Source organism: Macaca thibetana, chromosome 3, assembly GCF_024542745.1.
Source record: "Macaca thibetana thibetana isolate TM-01 chromosome 3, ASM2454274v1, whole genome shotgun sequence".
In the NCBI taxonomy this organism is placed as follows: Eukaryota; Metazoa; Chordata; class Mammalia; order Primates; family Cercopithecidae; genus Macaca; species Macaca thibetana.
Window position 1 is genome coordinate 28,922,139 of NC_065580.1, and position 16,521 is coordinate 28,938,659.

The 16,521-nt window shown below is 41.0% G+C and overlaps 2 protein-coding genes across 2 annotated transcripts in view; one reads left to right on the forward strand and one right to left on the reverse strand.

The window, feature by feature from the left end:
- Positions 1-722: 722 nt before the first annotated feature.
- SSMEM1 (serine rich single-pass membrane protein 1) lies at positions 723-10,131 on the reverse strand. Its single transcript, XM_050785027.1, has 3 exons — positions 9,774-10,131; positions 4,280-4,334; positions 723-1,570 (listed from the first exon to the last, which is right to left on the reverse strand). Exons 1-3 carry the CDS (start codon positions 9,954-9,956, stop codon positions 1,074-1,076), a joined length of 735 nt encoding a protein of 244 aa, XP_050640984.1. The 5' UTR covers positions 9,957-10,131; the 3' UTR covers positions 723-1,073.
- Positions 10,132-13,645: 3,514 nt separating this feature from the next.
- Positions 13,646-16,521, forward strand: part of TMEM209 (transmembrane protein 209) — a 40,909-nt gene continuing 38,033 nt past the window's right edge. The window contains exons 1-4 of the mRNA XM_050785028.1: positions 13,646-13,820; positions 13,944-14,002; positions 15,185-15,316; positions 15,759-16,000. Coding sequence (XP_050640985.1) covers positions 13,684-13,820; positions 13,944-14,002; positions 15,185-15,316; positions 15,759-16,000 — 570 coding nt within the window. The 5' untranslated portion in view covers positions 13,646-13,683. The remainder of the gene's footprint in view (positions 13,821-13,943; positions 14,003-15,184; positions 15,317-15,758; positions 16,001-16,521) is intronic.

A 16,521-nucleotide genomic window follows, 5' to 3' on the forward strand; every position in this document is an offset into this window, starting at 1 on the left:
TGTTGTATTCAGTTGAGGAATCTGCTCTTATCAGGAATGACTCCTGGGCCCAAAGTCGCTGCTGTCTGGTCTCTGTCCCCATCCCCTACCTGTCTCCCATGAAAGGCTGAGTCCTTAGTATTAGACTGTAGTCTTAACCACACATAGTACCCAAGTCCTTACCCTAGACTTTTTTTTTCCCCCCCGATAAAGACCAGGTCACACCATTTTGCCCAGGCTAGTCTCGAATTCTTGGGCTCAAGTGATCCTCCTGCCGGCCTCTCAGGGTGTTGGGATTACAGGCATGAGCCACTGCACCCAGCTTCCCCCAAGACTTAGGCCCTGCTTTGAACTATAGCCGCAAGATAAGAGTCCCTGCTGCTTCATCTTGTGCTTGCCAGCCCTCCCCTCTGGGATCTGGGCCTTGTTTTCTATCCCAGCTGGGGTCCTGCCATCCACCCTATTTCCCATTTCTATTCTGGGAAGATGACCTCCAGATTGACCACCCATTTACTTAAGCCTGCTTACATTCCCCACACCTGGGGGCCCCACTTAACTACTCCAGGAATCACATCTTATTCCAGCCTCTTGAGCTCCTCTTCCACACTAGCCCCTAGCTGACATGTGTGGCAATACAGTTCTTATAGGGTCAAACCTAGACAGGATGGGGCAATTCTATTCCAACCAACTTCACCTAGTTCATTCAGTCAGTCAGATAAGCAAAACATCTGAATACATTTAAGTGGTTTCTCAACATAAATAATATATTTTCAAAGAGCTTTCTTATTCGTATTACAGACATAAACAAAATACATACACTCAAGGCATAAAATATCTGTCTTGTGCTATTTCAAATTAAAAAATCATCGCAGATACAGATCTTCGGTGTTCTAATGGTGCCATAAACACATTCGATGGCCTTTTTTTTGAACAAAGAATTGTGTGAGATTTTACCTCTTGGGTTCCAAGTATGTTTTTGTTTGTTGGTAGAGAGACTTTGTTGTAAAAGTCTCCTCACCTAGAGCTCTGGTGATTTTTCATGTTTTATTCATCTCTTTCATTCGGCTTCAAGTGAGGGAAGAACGTGATAAAATTCAAAATTTACTAAATTTCGTGTTAATGTCAGATATGGAACTTTCCTCTGGACTGTCTCCTTTCATTGGCGGTGTTACTGAAGCCTTTTGTTGGGAATGGTGCACCAACCATTCATTGGTTCTCATGGCTTTGCAGTGGAGGCAGTGCCTTTCACTCATTTGGTAACTTCCCAGATTCCTTTGCCTCTGAGCCATTTTTCTCCTCTTAATACTGTCTGGTGATGGGTGGTGTTCACTTTCACTCTCCTTCCATGAGGAGGCTTCTGAGTTAGATTCTTCACTGCCACACTCCGTAGTATCACTGTCATGTTGGTTCTGGTTCACCTCATTGAACTGAGACTGGCGCCTGGCTCGTCTTTGCTCAAGATAGGCATTGACCAAAGCCACTTCTGAGTTGGTTACAGGAGTAAGTTGGTTCTGCTTTGGTTTCTTCATTGTCTGTGAGGGATCCCAGGCACCGTCTTTGCTTTGCCACTTGTAGGAAGTCTCTTTGCTTGCTAACAACCAATGAAACATATCAAGTTAGTAACATTGTTGGTTACTATAAATTCCTATTACTTAAGAAGCCTGTGCACATATAGCTCACTCTTAGTGGCCATTTGTCAAGCCATTGCTTTTCTCCAGTCACCTGCAAGTGTTGGCAGCTGACTGCATTTTCCAGTACCATATCCCAACTCCTGCAGACCAGAGAGCTTAGATAGATGCTTGACATATCACTTTTGAAGTTTTGTGGATGCTAAACATAAGATCAAAGGAAAAGATCTTTAAACTTTTCTAGGGAAGAACCTTTTTTTCCTTTGAAAATTGAACTCTTAAAGATTCAAGCATGTATATGAATGTGATTTGGGGAGCAGGAACTAAGAAGGATCTTTCCTTTATGTAGTGGTGTGCTGAAGTTGGCTTGTACCCGCTCAGAAGAGCTGATAAACTTTCAGTAATTTTGCAAGATAGTTAAACATAGCCATTATTAAAAATTAAATTATACCAACTTACAATACATTCAATTAATAAAAATAGAAGTAATAAATACTCAAAACCCCTCACTTCCTAATTATCTTACTACATTTGATTATGCTGTGTGCTCTTCTGGTTTTTTATGTCTGTTGTATTTGGATGTTGGAAACTCTTATGCTGTGTTTTCTTTTTTCTTTTTTTTTTTTTTTTGAGACAGAGTCTTGCTCTGTTGCCCAGGCTGAAGTGCAGTGGCACGATCTCGGCTCACTGCAACCTCTGTCTCCCAAGTTCAAGCGATCCTCCTGCCTCAGTCCCCCTAGTTGCTGGGATTATAGGCACATGCCACCATGCCTAGCTAATTTTTTTGTATTTTTAGTAGAGACAGGGTTTTGCCATGTTGGCCAGGCTGGTCTGGAACCCCTGACCTCAGGAGATCCACCCGCCTTGGCCTCCCAAAGTACTGAGATTACAGGTGCGAACCACTGCGCCCGGCGGAAATTCTATGTTAAGGATACACTACTGCACATCTCCTCCCAACTCCATGTTCAATGACATGCTGTGGGTAGCCTAAAATCAGCTTTGGTGGGAGTATTTATACCATGAAAATCAGCAAACACTAAACATCAGGGCTTGATGTATGGTTTTGTTGATTGTCTAGGCTTAAGAAAATGATGGAGAACATGTTACTAATGCACATTACATTTCAGTGTCATCCCTGTAGCCACTACATTGTGACTAACCCTGCAAAATGAGGAAATATTCTTCCAGTATTTTAGAACTATTATCCATTCCAGCAAAGAAGTCACTCACATCACTGACAACCAAGTTAACTTCCAACATACATCTATCTTCTGCTTCGCTTTCATCTCACTCCTTAGCTTAGAGGAAAATGACATTCACACTGAAACTATACTTGTTCATCAATTGCAGCCATGGTTGGCTAAGGTGCAAGGGTCTGGCAAAAATCAAGGAGAGCGTTTGGTGAGAATCAGTTGTCTATATGAAATTGGCCATAAGGAGTATTGTATATTTTATTATTTATAAATGGTGTGATATGTGTTTACTTATTTAATTTTTATTTATTTAATTTTTTGAGTCAGGAACTCGCTCTGCTGCCCAGGCTGGAGTGCAGTGGCATGATCATGGCTCACTGGCAGCCCCGGACTCCTGGGCTCAAGTGATTCTGTTGCCTCAGCCTCCTAAGTAGCTGACACTACAGGTGCAAACAACCATGCAAGCTAATTTTCTTCCTTTTTTTTTTTTTTTTTTAGGCAGAGTCTCGCTCTGTCGCCCAGGCTGGAGTGCAGTGGCATGCTGTCGGCTCACTGCAAGCTCTGCCTCCCAGGTTCATGCCATTCTCCTGCCTCAGCCTCCCAAGTAGCTGGGACTACAGGCGCCCGCCACCATGCCCAGCTAATTTTTTTGTATTTTTAGTAGAGATGGGGTTTCACCATGTTAGCCAGGATGGTCTCGATCTCCTGACCTCGTAATCCGCCCGCCTCGGCCTCCCAAAGTCCTGGGATTACAGGCGTGAGCCACCGCACCTGGCCCTAATTTTCTTTTTTTAAGAGATAGGGTTTTGCTATGTTCTCCAGGCTGATCTTGAAGTCCTAGCCTCAAGCAGTTCTACTTCAGCCTCCGGGGGTGCTGAGATGACATGCAACCTTTATATCAGTAACATTTTTAGTAAGCATATGTACACACAGGAGTTTTGGAGAGCCAGTGTTAAACATTTACCAGCACACCACTGCTTATAGGTTGTTGAAAAAGATGTCATAGACAGCTCATAATCCTGTAATAGCACTAACAATGAGGGTGTGGGAAGGGCAAGCAATGTGAAGGGTGAGTGCTAAGGAGTGAAAAAAGAACTTGAGCTCCACCTCCCAGTAATTCATAGCTTCTTGTTAAGCAGCTAAACTGTCCCTCTGCACTAGGGAGTCCAAAAGCAAAAATTCACCCAATCCCAATGGGCCTTCTCTGGTGTGCAAAGTCTGACAATGCTCTAAGCTGTTCATCTCTGTTGTTTGCTTTCCACACTCAGCACAAATTTCTTTCTTCATCTTTCTTTCTTTTTTTTCTTTTTTTTTTTTTTTGATACTGGGTCTCACTATGTTGCTCAAGCTGTGGTCTTGAACTGCTTAGCTCAAACAATCCTCCTGCCTCAGCCTCCTGAGTAGCTGGGACTACAGGCATGCAACACCACACATATTCTTCCCCTCATAGCCCAATACCAAATAGGCACTGGTTCTCACCTTTCCTTACTGAAGTACTTGTCCCACTGCCTTCATCCTTTTTATCCTCAGACATCTGTTTCAGAAACATAGGTTAGTAAGAGTGATCTCAGTTGTTTTTTGATAATATGTACTGGTTATAAAACACTATTGCCAAGGCCCATTGACAATGTCTGATTTTATTTTTTTTTTATTATTTTATTTTATTTTATTTTACTTATTTATTTTTGGAGAGTCACTCTGTTGCCCAGACTGGAGTGCAGTGGCATGATCTCAGCGCACTACAACCTCTATCTTCTGGGTTCAAGTGATTCTCCTGCCTCGGCCTCCCAAGTAGCTGGGATTATAGGTGTCCACTACCATGTCCGGCTAATTTTTGTATTTTTAGTAGAGACAGGGTTTCACCATGTTGGCCAGGCTCGTCTCGAACTCCTGACCTCAAGTGATCTGCCTGCCTTGGCCTCCCAAAGTGCTGGGATTACAGGCGTGAGCCACCAGGCCTGGCCTGACAATGTCTACTTTTATACATTCAGTTTAAACAAGTACTTACTGAGTTAAATAATAAGCTAATTCAGTATGTATTGAGTTCCTGTTAGAGTGATCCTACTTCCACTTCCATTAAGACTATGCTTTGATAGCAGAATGTACCAAAATGTTTTGAAACAAACAAAATGGAACAGACTTGAGAGAAAATAACACTGATAAGGAGCTATAGCTTATAAAGCTTTCCTGTACCCATTCACATTACAGAGATGGGGTTTTAAAAATTTTGAAATAGTGTTTAAAAAATTTTGATAGTACTCAGATTAGTTTAGTTTTTTGTTGTTGTTGTTGTTGTTGTTGTTTTGAGATGGAGTCTTGCTCTGTATGCCCAGGCTGGAGTGCAATGGCGCGATCTCGGCTCACTGAAATCTCCGCCTTCCGGGTTCAAGCGATTCTCCTGCCTCAGCCTCCCAAGTAGCTGGGATTACAGGCATGCACCACCACGCCCAGCTAATTTTGTAATTTTAGTAGAGACAGGGTTTCTCCATGTTGATAAGGCTGGTCTCAAACTCCTGATCTCAGGTGATCTGCCTGCCTCGGCCTCCCAAAGTGCTGGGATTACAGGTGTGAGCCACTGTGCCCGGCCCAGATTAGTTTAGTTTTTAAAGGATGTTTGATCAGGGTACATTATTGATAGTTCTTTAAGATAGAAGACATCTACCATACACAAAGATCTTTACCTGAATTCATGAACTTAACATCTCCTTAATCCCTCCGAAAGTTTCCTCCAAAATGTAATCATAATAAATTATTTGTGAATATGGCAACCAGAAGAAATGGATTTCTTTGAATAGTTCCAATTTCAAATATTCTGCCCCCCAATACTCCATAAATATATTTGTCCCGTTTTTCAGATTAGTGTCCCATTTTCTGATGCTGAAAGTGATTTTGCCAAAAGACACAGATATAAACCAACCCTTTCAGAAAATAACAAAAACTAGAAATTTTCATTAACGCCTTTGACATATAATTCTCTCTCCGGGAATCTATCAGCAAGAAATAACCCTCAGAAGAAAGCTTTGTGCACAGAAACATTCATCACAGTATAATTACGATAATACAAAATTCAAAAGTAGACAACGGTTTAAGTAAATTATGGTACAATTATATAATAAACAGTTGTAAAATTATTATAATAAAGGTATGTCATAATATGAGGAAATAAGTGTGCTACCATACTGGGTATGGTATTACATCAAGATGCAAATTTGTATATACAGCATGAGCACAAATTAGCTTAAAATATGAAAAAAAAAGACTTTAAGGAGCATATAAAATGATAGCTATGGTTGGCTTTAAGTGTTGAAATGGACTTTTTCTCTCCCAATTTTTTCAAATTGTCTACAATTAGGAAAAAAATGAATTTATGTGGAAGTCCAGTTTCTTTGGGATGAAAAGTGCCATAGTTGGGTATTTGTAACTGCAATCTAAGTAAGACCCTCGGCTCATTCTTTTCTTAATATCTGAACTCTGCAATGGTAGGCAAGCATCTTTAATGAGGTGCCTTTTTGTTTTCTGGGTTACAGCAATCATTCTCCAAAAATCTTGAAAGTGGAGTTCTCTTTTAAGATACCACTTTCTGGCCAGACATGTTGGCTCACGCCTGTAATCTCAGCACTTTGGGAGGCCGAGGCGGGCGGATCACAAGGTCAGGAAATCGAGAACATCTTGGCTAACACAGTGAAACTCTGTCTCTACTAAAAATACAAAAAAATTAGCCAGGCGTGGTGGCGGGCGCCTGTAGTCCCAGCTACCCGGGAGGCTGAGGCAGGAGAATGGCATGAACCTGAGAGGTGGAGCTTGCAGTGAGCCAAGATCGCGCCACAGAACTCCAGCCTGGGTGACAGAGCGAGACTCCATCTCAAAAAAAAAAAAAAAAAATAGATACCACTTTCTAAAAAATGCTTTTGGAAGGGGGCTTAAATATTTTAAATTTAATATGTATCACTTAGATTAGGTTATAGAAAAGGAAAAAAAACAAAAGAATTGGAAGTTTATAAACCTAAAAGTTAACAGTAGTTGGTTATTTCTACATAACCTGGAGTGATTATTTTGTTTTGTCTTCTGCCCTATAATTTCCACATTTTCTATATAATGTGTACTTTTGTAATAGATGGGAGAAGGTGTTTAAAAACACTTATTAGGCTTATATCATTTCCACAGAAAGCTCTCACATTTGATGTCAAATCAAAATATAACCACAAAATCAAAAGAAAGATTTTGCATTGAACTAGGTGGGATCATATGAACTGTGGTTATGAAAAGCATTTTATTAACTGTCTTTGTGTGTGACTCAGTGAGTGAAAACAGCAGGAGTGCCTGCCCTGAGGGGCAGAGTAGAAAATGTGGGCCGTGGCTCTCTTTCTGCCACTAACAACTCTGATTTTTTCCAAGCCACTTAACACCTCTTAAGCTCAGTTTCCACATAAGCAAAATAAGGAGTATAGATTGCTATTGTCCAGAAAAATACTGCACTAGCAATCTGAATAAACATAAAATAAAAATATAAACTAAATATAGTATTTATAGTCTGAAAGCAAAAGGGTGAATGCCGCTTTAAAAAGTGGCAAATTCAGAGGAAATCAGTGTGCTTTGTGTTGGAGGATAATTACCACATTTCCATCGTGCTTTTACCATTACCTCAAGGTTTGTAAATAAAGTCTCAAAGTTTAGCAGAGAAAATGAAGAAGTTCAAAGTGAAGGAAAAATTCCATCCTCCTTTACTAGCTCTCATATGGTTCTCAGATTTCAAATCTGGGAGCTTTCAGAAGAAGCAGCCCAGCCGATTGTAGCCGCCACAAGGGTAAAAAGTGAAAGACGAAACCTCTAACATAATTAAGGTTTTAATCAGGACTGAGTAGATCTAAGTGGACATTTCAGACTATGCTTTGATGCAAACAAATAATTTGACAGGAAATCTGGGTATATTCCTCTTCTGTCACTAACACTTTTGTGACATTGGACAAGTCACTTAATTTCCTTGGGCCTTATCAATAAAAAATGGGTGGGGGAGGGATAATGATAACTTACTTGCCTACAAACAGGAGGCTGGACCACATGCTCTCTTGAGGTCCTGGAAGCTCAAGGCTGTATGACTCCCAAGAGCTGATGCAAGCAAGGGAGCAGAAAAATAGCTTAGACTGGGCCGGGCGCAGTGGCTCACACCTGTAATCCCAGCACTTTGGGAGGCTGAGGCGGGTGGATCACGAGGTCAGGAGTTTGAGACCAGCCTGGCCAACATGGTGAAACTCCATCTCTACTAAAAATACAAAAATTAGCTGGGCGTGGAGGCGCACGCCTGTAATTCCAGATACTCAGGAGGCTGAGGCAGGAGAATCGCCTGAACCCAGGAGGCACAGGTTGCAGTGAGCCGAGATCGTGCCATTGCACTCCAGCCTGGGCGACAGGGCGAGACTCCGTCTCAAAAAGAAAAAAAAAAAAAAATAGCTTAGACCTCTTAATTCATGATGAAATTGCCAGTGATCAATTTCAATTTTTTTGTTAATTTTCTAAAGTAGCTTTGCTTGCCAGGCCAGACAAATTCAATATACTTAGCTAGGGAGTCTAAGACACATATAAGTTATCACTATTCTAAATCTCCTTTTGGCAAAGTATTTACCTTAAGAAGCATTTAGACTTTAGATGAAAGCTCTTCTTCACCAGGAGGTGGTGGTTATCAAAAAGTCTTTGATTATTAGAATAGAATCCAGCTGGCATGGACATAACAAACCTTCTCCACCCCATCCAGAGCTCATAGAGGACTAAGTCTTACTGACCACTGCCAGCACAGGGCTCTGGCTATAATGCTACTTGATGGTGGTTTTCTTAATCATCAGCCTGGTATTAATGACCAGCAAGGATATCATGTCAGCGAATTATAAGAGCTAGGTTACCGCTGGGCGTGATGGCTCATGCCTGTAATCCCAGCACTTTGGGAGGCCAAAGCGGGCAGATCACTTGAGGTCAGGAGTTTGAGACCAGCCTGGCCAACATAGTGAAACCCCATCTGTACTAAAAATACAAAAATAAGCAGGGCGTGGTGGCTTGCACCTGTGGTCCCAGCTACTAGGGAGGCTGAGGCAGGAGAATCACTTGAATCCGGGAGGCAGAGGTTGTAGTGAGCCAAGATTGCACCACTTCACTCCAGCCTGGGTGATACAGCGAGACTCCATCTCAAGAAAAAAAAAAAAAAGAGCTTGGTTACTCATAATATGTTGGAAGCATCACATTCCTGATAAAGTAGGATATCTCATTCTTAAGACGATGGCATTTTAGTGGTGACTTTAGTTCTGTTTAGTCTAGCTCTGCATCTTATTCTATGCAGAAAGTGTATTGCCTCATTCTAAAAACCCCAAAATCCTACAGCATGTATCCTATCAATATGACAACTTTTGTATCTTTGATTAGAATCACATGGCTAGAAAAGGGATTTGGAAGTCATTAACCAGCAGGGAGGTTTATGCCAGCATTACATAGCATATGGATAAACTGTAAACAATCTGAATGTTTCAAACTTGCAGAATTTTTTGGTGCAATCAAAAGACAGAAAATTATGCAGTCATTAAAAGTGCTGCTGAGTGAATATAATTTAGAGAAGTATTTCCGATATATTATTAAGCTTAAAAAGCAGGATATGAAAATATATGCAATATAATGCCAACCATGTAAGATCAAAGACAGAGAAATGGAGAGAGATATATTGGGATAGAGAGAGAAGAAAAAAACAAACTGGAAGAACATACTCCAAAATGTTAACAGTGGTTATCTCTGGGAAAGAGGATAACTGTAGCTTTATATTTTCCTCTTCATCCTTTTCCATATTCCCGGATTCTGCAGAATAAGATTGCATTCTTTTTAAAACTAAACAACTTTTAAAAGTAGTTTCATCAAAGTATAGTAAATGTATTTTATGGAAATTTTCCTAGTATACAGTAAACATATTATTTAAAATGAAAAAAAAAAGATATCCTACCCAGACAGAAGCCCTAGAGAAGAACATCAGGACAAATACAATGACAAAATACCAAAGCAGGAAGTTCCCTATGGTCCCACAAGAGTCATCCTTCCGGCATTCATAATCCTGATTTGGAATGGCACAATTTAAAGGTATGGGGGGAGGATCTACCTCCCAAAATAAGGAAAAAAGGTCTCCCATGATGGCTCCTTGCTCAAAAAATAAACCACGCTCAAAGGGATAAAGATGACTGGGAACTACTTCACTCCCTCTATGATGTATGACAATTTCCTTGGCAACTTATTATGACATATAATAAGCAACTGTTCTAGGAACTGACAAATGCTTCTTGGATTTCTAAGTTTGTGGAAGGCTTATTCAAATTACTTCTGTGAATGTTTACGGTATTTTCCCCCATACCTCAATATGGTGCATTCTGCCTTAATTTTTTTCCCCTAAAACTTGTATATACTATATTTTCCTATCTTTACATCTAAGTGTTTATTGTATCCACTCATTTTAATTCAGATTCTTTTATATGTATCATGCCATTGCAAATTATCGTAGACAGTTCTAATGTATTACTGATTGAACCGTGTTCCCTAAAATTCATACGTTGAAGCCCTCACCTCCAGTGTGACTCTATTTGGAGACGAGGCCTTTAAGGAGGTAATTAAAGTTAAATGAGGCCATAAGGGTAGGGCCCTAATCCAACACAACTGGTATCCTTATAAGAAGACAGCAAGGATTCACGAGCACAGAAATCAAGGTCACAATACAAGGTGGCCGTCTGCAAGGAGATCTGCCTCAGGAGAAACCAACCCTGCTGACAATTTGATCTTAGACTTCCAGCCTCCAAAATTATGAAAAAATAATTTAAAAAATATTATTTAAAAAATAATTTCTGTTGTTTAAGCCACCTGTCTGTGATGTTTCGTTATGGCAGCCCTAATACATAATACTGTCATTTGGTCAGTAGTGTTCTTTTTTAAGCCTTGAATAAATGCACACAACAGTTTATAGATTACATGAAGAGGGAAAAACACAGATGTGCCCGTTATGAACTACTATGAACTATGTCAAATGCATACAATTTCTTCTTAGGAAAGTCACATAGGGAGCAGGTGGGAACCTGGTATTCTAATTATTATTATTATGATTTTTTTTAACAGGGTCTCACTCTGTCGGCCAGACTGGAATGCAGTGGCACCATCTCGGCTCACCGCAACCTCGGCTTCCCAGGCTCAAGTAATTCTCCTGCCTCAGCCTCCAGAGTAGGGATTACAGGCGCGTGCCACCACGCCCGACTAATTTTTTGTATTTTTAGTACAGGCGGGGATTCAGCGTGTTAGCCAGGCTGGTCTCCATCTCCTAACCTCGTGATCCACCCGCCTCGGCCTCCCAAAGTGTTTGGATTACAGGCGTGAGCCACCGCGCCCGGTTGGTATTCTAATTTTGACTGTACCTTGAGCCCCTTCACTTTGAACAATTTTCAAGTTAGTTCATCTCTAAATCTAAAACTAGAGCAAAATAACATTGCTGCTAAAGCAATCTAAAAATGATAAAACTTAACTAAAAAAAGTTAGCTCTTTAAGAGCACAGGGTACCTGCCGATTTTCATTAATATACAATACCACGCGGTATTAACCTTACGATCATTTTAGGAAAAACTTTGGCCATTGGGCATGCATGATGTAATAATCCAGTAGCTTATTGTGACATGGTTTAATGTTTTTATTAGAGGCACACTTCAGAACAAATCCCCAGGTCCTGGGATTCTGGCTGTTGACTCTCGAACGCGTCATCTCCTCCAGGAGGCTCGCGAGAGCTGGGGCTGGGCTGTACGGGCCTCCTTGGGGCGCACTGCACCACCTCACCTGCCTTCGAAATGCATCTTTGGGCCTCCGCTGGGGTTGAGCTCCTCTGGGTAGTAACCAGGGGGCTCTTATTTTCTATATCCCTGCACCTCGCTCAGCGGCACACTTGTGCTAAATGAAACAAAGCCCAACCTTTTCCTCAGGATGAGAAGCTCTTCCAGAAAATACATAGGAAAACGTGTTGTTATTATTTTTAATCTCAAAACCACCAGCAACTTCAATAAAACAAATTTTGGGTGTGCTTGTTACTGCTGCACCCTACTAAACAGATTATTTAAGAATTCAGGCTGGCGCCGTGGCTCATGCCTGTAATCCCAAAAGGCGGTGGGAGGCCAGCGGGCGTTTGGGAGGCTGAGGCGGGAGGATCCCTTGAGGTTAGGAGATAAGAGGCCAGACTGGCCAACGTGGCAAAAACCCGTCTCAAACAAAAAAAAAAAAAAAAAAAAAGACTTTACATGGGGTCAGAACTCTTGACACAGATGTTTTAGCATAGGGGAAAGAAAGAAATGCTTTGTTACTGATGGTGTCTGGCCACTTTATCATGCCACTCTATCCTACGGTGAGCCACCCTACTTGATCAGTTTACACATGTGAGTCTATAAATGCCCTACGGAAGCTAAAATTATATTAATAGATACAAAATTCGGCTCGTTATAATTATTTTTACTGCGGGTTCTCTGAATTTTGCTGCTTAGCTTTCACCCGCAGCTGAGTGGGAGCCACAAAACCAAGACCTGTTTCCCTGGTAACGCTCCGAGCGCCAGGGCCTGCGACCCCTCCCTTTCTCGCGAGAAGAGACTGCCCAGTTCTTCCGGTAACTTTAGAGCCGCCTGCCGGTCGCCGAGTTCCGCGCCTGCTGATCTGTTCGGGGTTTAGCCGAGGGGGGATGTGACTAGGCGTCCCGCCTCTCTAGGGGAAGGGAAGAAAGAAGCAATAGAGTCGCTGAAGTTCGTGCCGAGGAGCCGGGGAGGGAAGCTCTGGACTGGAAAAGGGACGCGGGGGCTGAGTGGTGCGAAGGCTGTTGCTCTATGCCCTGTGGGATACAACTCCTTGTCGCTGGAACAAATTTTGCACTGTCTGTAAGAGTTGAGCCTAGCTGAAGACAGGAATTATAAATCCCAAATGTGGACCAAAACAATGCACGTTTTCCCCTCTCTCCCTCTTACTCCCCTCACTACCCCATCATGAGTACGTGCCCTTCTGAAACTTAAATCCTTATCCTTTATCCACACACAAAAGGGAGAGCCCTGGAGTACAGCCGTCCAACTGCAGAGTTGTTTAGATGGTAATGGCGTCTGCATGAGGATGTAGAAGAGTCCTTATGACTTACAGGAGATATGGAATATAGCCTCCCAAACTTGATATTTTGAGTTTCTGAAATTAGCCTTCTGCCTGGTCCTTGTAACATACCCCAAAGACAAAATACAAAGTATTTCCAGACATAATCATTAATCCTTAAATTACAAAATAAGACATTTTTATATATTGGAAGTATTAAGTTGTTCTTAAATAACCAGCCACGGCTGGGCGCGGTGGCTCACGCCTGCAATCCCAACACTTTGGGAGGCTGAGGCGGATGGATCTCAAGGTCAGGAGTTCGAGACCAGCCTGGCCAAGATGTCGAAACCCCATCTCTACTAAAAATACAAAACTCAGCCGGGCACGATGGTGGGCGCCCGTAATCCAAGCTACTGGGGAGTCTGAGGCAGGAGAATTGCTTGAACCTGGGAGGTGGAGGTTGCAGTGAGCTGAGATCACACCACTGCACTCTAGCCTGGGAGACAGCAAGACTCCGTCTCTAAGTAAATAAATAAATACATAGCCAGCCACTTCTCTGTTGATTACACTGTGATGCCAATGAAGTTATGTATAATTTTGGGTTCCCTTTCTATATACTGATACTAAAATGGAAAAAGTTTTGGTAAAACATTTTAAAGATGAGAGAAGGTATATGTAGTTTCAGTTACCTTTGTAAGGGATGCAAAATTTGGTTTTTAAATGGAGCAATAGTTTCTTTTGGTTAATTCCTGTGCTTTTTGTTTTTTTCATAGATGCAGGGGGAGGGACACCCTAGTGCTTCCCTTATTGACAGAACCATCAAGATGAGAAAAGAAACAGAGGCTAGAAAAGTGGTCTTAGCCTGGGGACTCCTAAATGTATCTATGGCTGGAATGATATATACTGAAATGTAAGTGAAGCAGCCCAAAAAAAGTGAAAATTTAAGAAGCTGGTGACTGGTTCCACAGATTTTTGTGTTTTTGATTTTTGGTGTTTTTAAGATCATTGGAAAGCCTTTCTAATTTTTTTTCAGGACTGGAAAATTGATTAGTTCGTATTACAATGTGACATACTGGCCCCTCTGGTATATTGGTAAGTAATTAATTTTCACTGTAACTTACATTTACCAATGAAAAACTACTTTCAGGTTTAATTCAGCTTAGTATACATTTACCAATGAAAAACTGCCTTTAGGTTTAATTCAGCTTAGTATACATTTCCTTATTCAACAAGTATTTGCCTGCCTGCTGGGTTGTAAAAACTGGGAATACAGCAGAAAGGGAGCAAGGTAAAACCCTGCTATTATGAAAGGAACATTCTCTTAGACAATCAAATTAATAAACAACACTTCAGGTAATTATGAGTTCTGTGAAGAAAAATAAGTTTAGAGGTTAGTGAGATTTGTTTTTGTTACTCTCCTGAAATGCCCTTTCTGCATCTCTACCTTTTTACCTTTCAAGACCAGCCCAGATTTCTGCTCCATTGATGCCTTCCTCAGTTTTCACATTCTTTCCTCTCTTCTTGTCTGCTCTTCCATAGTCCTTGGGTATAAAGAGTCTTTATGGATGTTAAAATAAATTTCATAGTGTGCCATGTTGGGAGAGCAAGGGATTTGCGATCAGCAGACCTCAGTTAGAATCATGGCTTCACTAACTAACTCTATACTCTTGTAAGAGTCACTTGGCTTCTGAATGAGTGTTGGTTTATATTTAAAATGAAGGTGAAAATATTTACTGTACAGGGTTGCTAGGATTAGTGTTATTTTGAAATTTTGAAACTCACTAGTAAATGACCTACACTTATTTATTTATTTATTTATTTATTGAGAAGGAGTCTCGCTCCATCACCCAGGCTGGAGTATAGTGGCAGGATCTCAGCTCACTGCAACCTCCACCTCCCAGGTTCAAGCAGTTATCCTGCCTCAACCTCCCAAGTAGCTGAGACCACAGGTGTGCGCCACCACACCTGGCTAATTTTTATATTTTTAGTAGAGATGGGGTTTCACTATGTTGGCCAGGCTGGTCTCGAACTCCTGACCTTAGGTGATCCACTTGCCTAGGCCCAAAGTGCTGAGATTGTGGACGTGAGCCACCATGCCCAGCTGCCCTACAGATAATAGACATTCATTAAATTACAGTTTTTATGAGGAATAAGAAGGTAAGAATAAGAAGGTAATTTTAGTTAGTTCGCTAAGTATAGAAGGTTTTTGTGTTCTCCAATAAATGCCCTCCTCACCCCCCTTTTATTAAAAAAAAAAAAATTGTTCTCTTCCAGAGCTTGCTCTTGCATCTCTCTTCAGCCTTAATGCCTTATTTGATTTTTGGAGATATTTCAAATATACTGTGGCACCAACAAGTCTGGTTGTTAGTCCTGGACAGCAAACGCTTTTAGGGTTGAAAACCGCTGGTGAGTGTTTTACATCTCTTGCAAAGGTGGGGAAAAGGTTGACAATAAATCTTTCTCAATTTAATTTTCCCATTTCGTAGACTCAGAGCTGGAAGGGACATCAGCTATCTTAAGCAGGATACAATAAATTGTCTTATGACCAATGATTATCATTCCTTCTTGTATACAGTCCACTATTTCATGCAAGTTTGTTCCATTGTTCAGGTGCAATTAAAATTAAATGACTGACTTGCTGAGTTGAAACCAGTTTCTGATTTTGCACTCTGGAAATGATAAACACCTAATTTGTGTCCTTTGGTAATAATACATTCTGTGATTTAACAACCAAGTAACTCTGTTAACTTTTTTCCCTGAAGAAAAAGACTTAGTTGCTTAAATATATTTTCATATAATTTTATTTGTATGTACATACACATATGTTGCTTTTTTTTTTTCCTTCTAGTTGTACAGACTACTCCTCCACATGATCTGGCAGCAACCCAAATCCCTCCCGCTCCACCTTCCCCTTCAATTCAGGGTCAGAGTGTGTTGAGTTATAGCCCATCTCGTTCACCCAGTACCAGTCCCAAGTTCACCACCAGCTGTATGACTGGTTACAGTCCTCAGCTGCAAGGTCTGTCCTCAGGTGGCAGTGGTTCTTACAGCCCTGGAGTGACCTACTCACCTGTCAGTGGTTATAATAAGGTAATGACTCTCTTCTCTTGTCTAGTCACATTATTTTAGAATTGGGAGGTATACTAAAAATCACCTAATGAGTCAAAACTTATTTTATCAATGAGCAAACTGAGACTTGACTTGCCCAGAACACCCATTTAAAAACCAAGAATATCTGGTTTTAAAAAAAACACAGTATCTCAAACACAACGTCTTAAACAGAAAAAATGAGCATTTGCAGAGATAACAAACTTAGGTTCACCATCTACGATCTTTCAGAAGTCTTTGAAACAAGTTGAAACCATGATTTTTTACTTTGGTTGCTTTTACTCATGTTTTCCCTCTTTCCTTCTTCATGTGAGGCCTTTGTATATCCTTTTAGAGTTTTAATGTGTTTTATCATGTTGGAGTGTCTTCTAAGCTAGAAACTGGGATTGTCACATAGTTGGTTTTTTTTTCCCAATGAGTACAAATTAATCTTGAGTATGGACACTTTCCATGGAATAGTGGGAACCTTCATTCCCACTCCCACAGTAATGTGAAATTTTGTT

What these genes read in the sequence shown, in the direction of transcription:
- SSMEM1 (XM_050785027.1), bottom strand. Translation starts at nt 9,956, where the DNA reads ATGGGAGACCTTTTTTCCTTATTTTGGGAGGTAGATCCTCCCCCCATA. An exon ending in TCTCTAGGGCTTCTGTCTGG is followed by an intron (nt 4,335 to 9,773) that starts GTAGGATATCTT and finishes TTTCTGAAACAG; the next exon opens with ATGTCTGAGGATAAAAAGGA. An exon ending in AAGTACTTCAGTAAGGAAAG is followed by an intron (nt 1,571 to 4,279) that starts GTGAGAACCAGT and finishes ATTGGTTGTTAG; the next exon opens with CAAGCAAAGAGACTTCCTAC.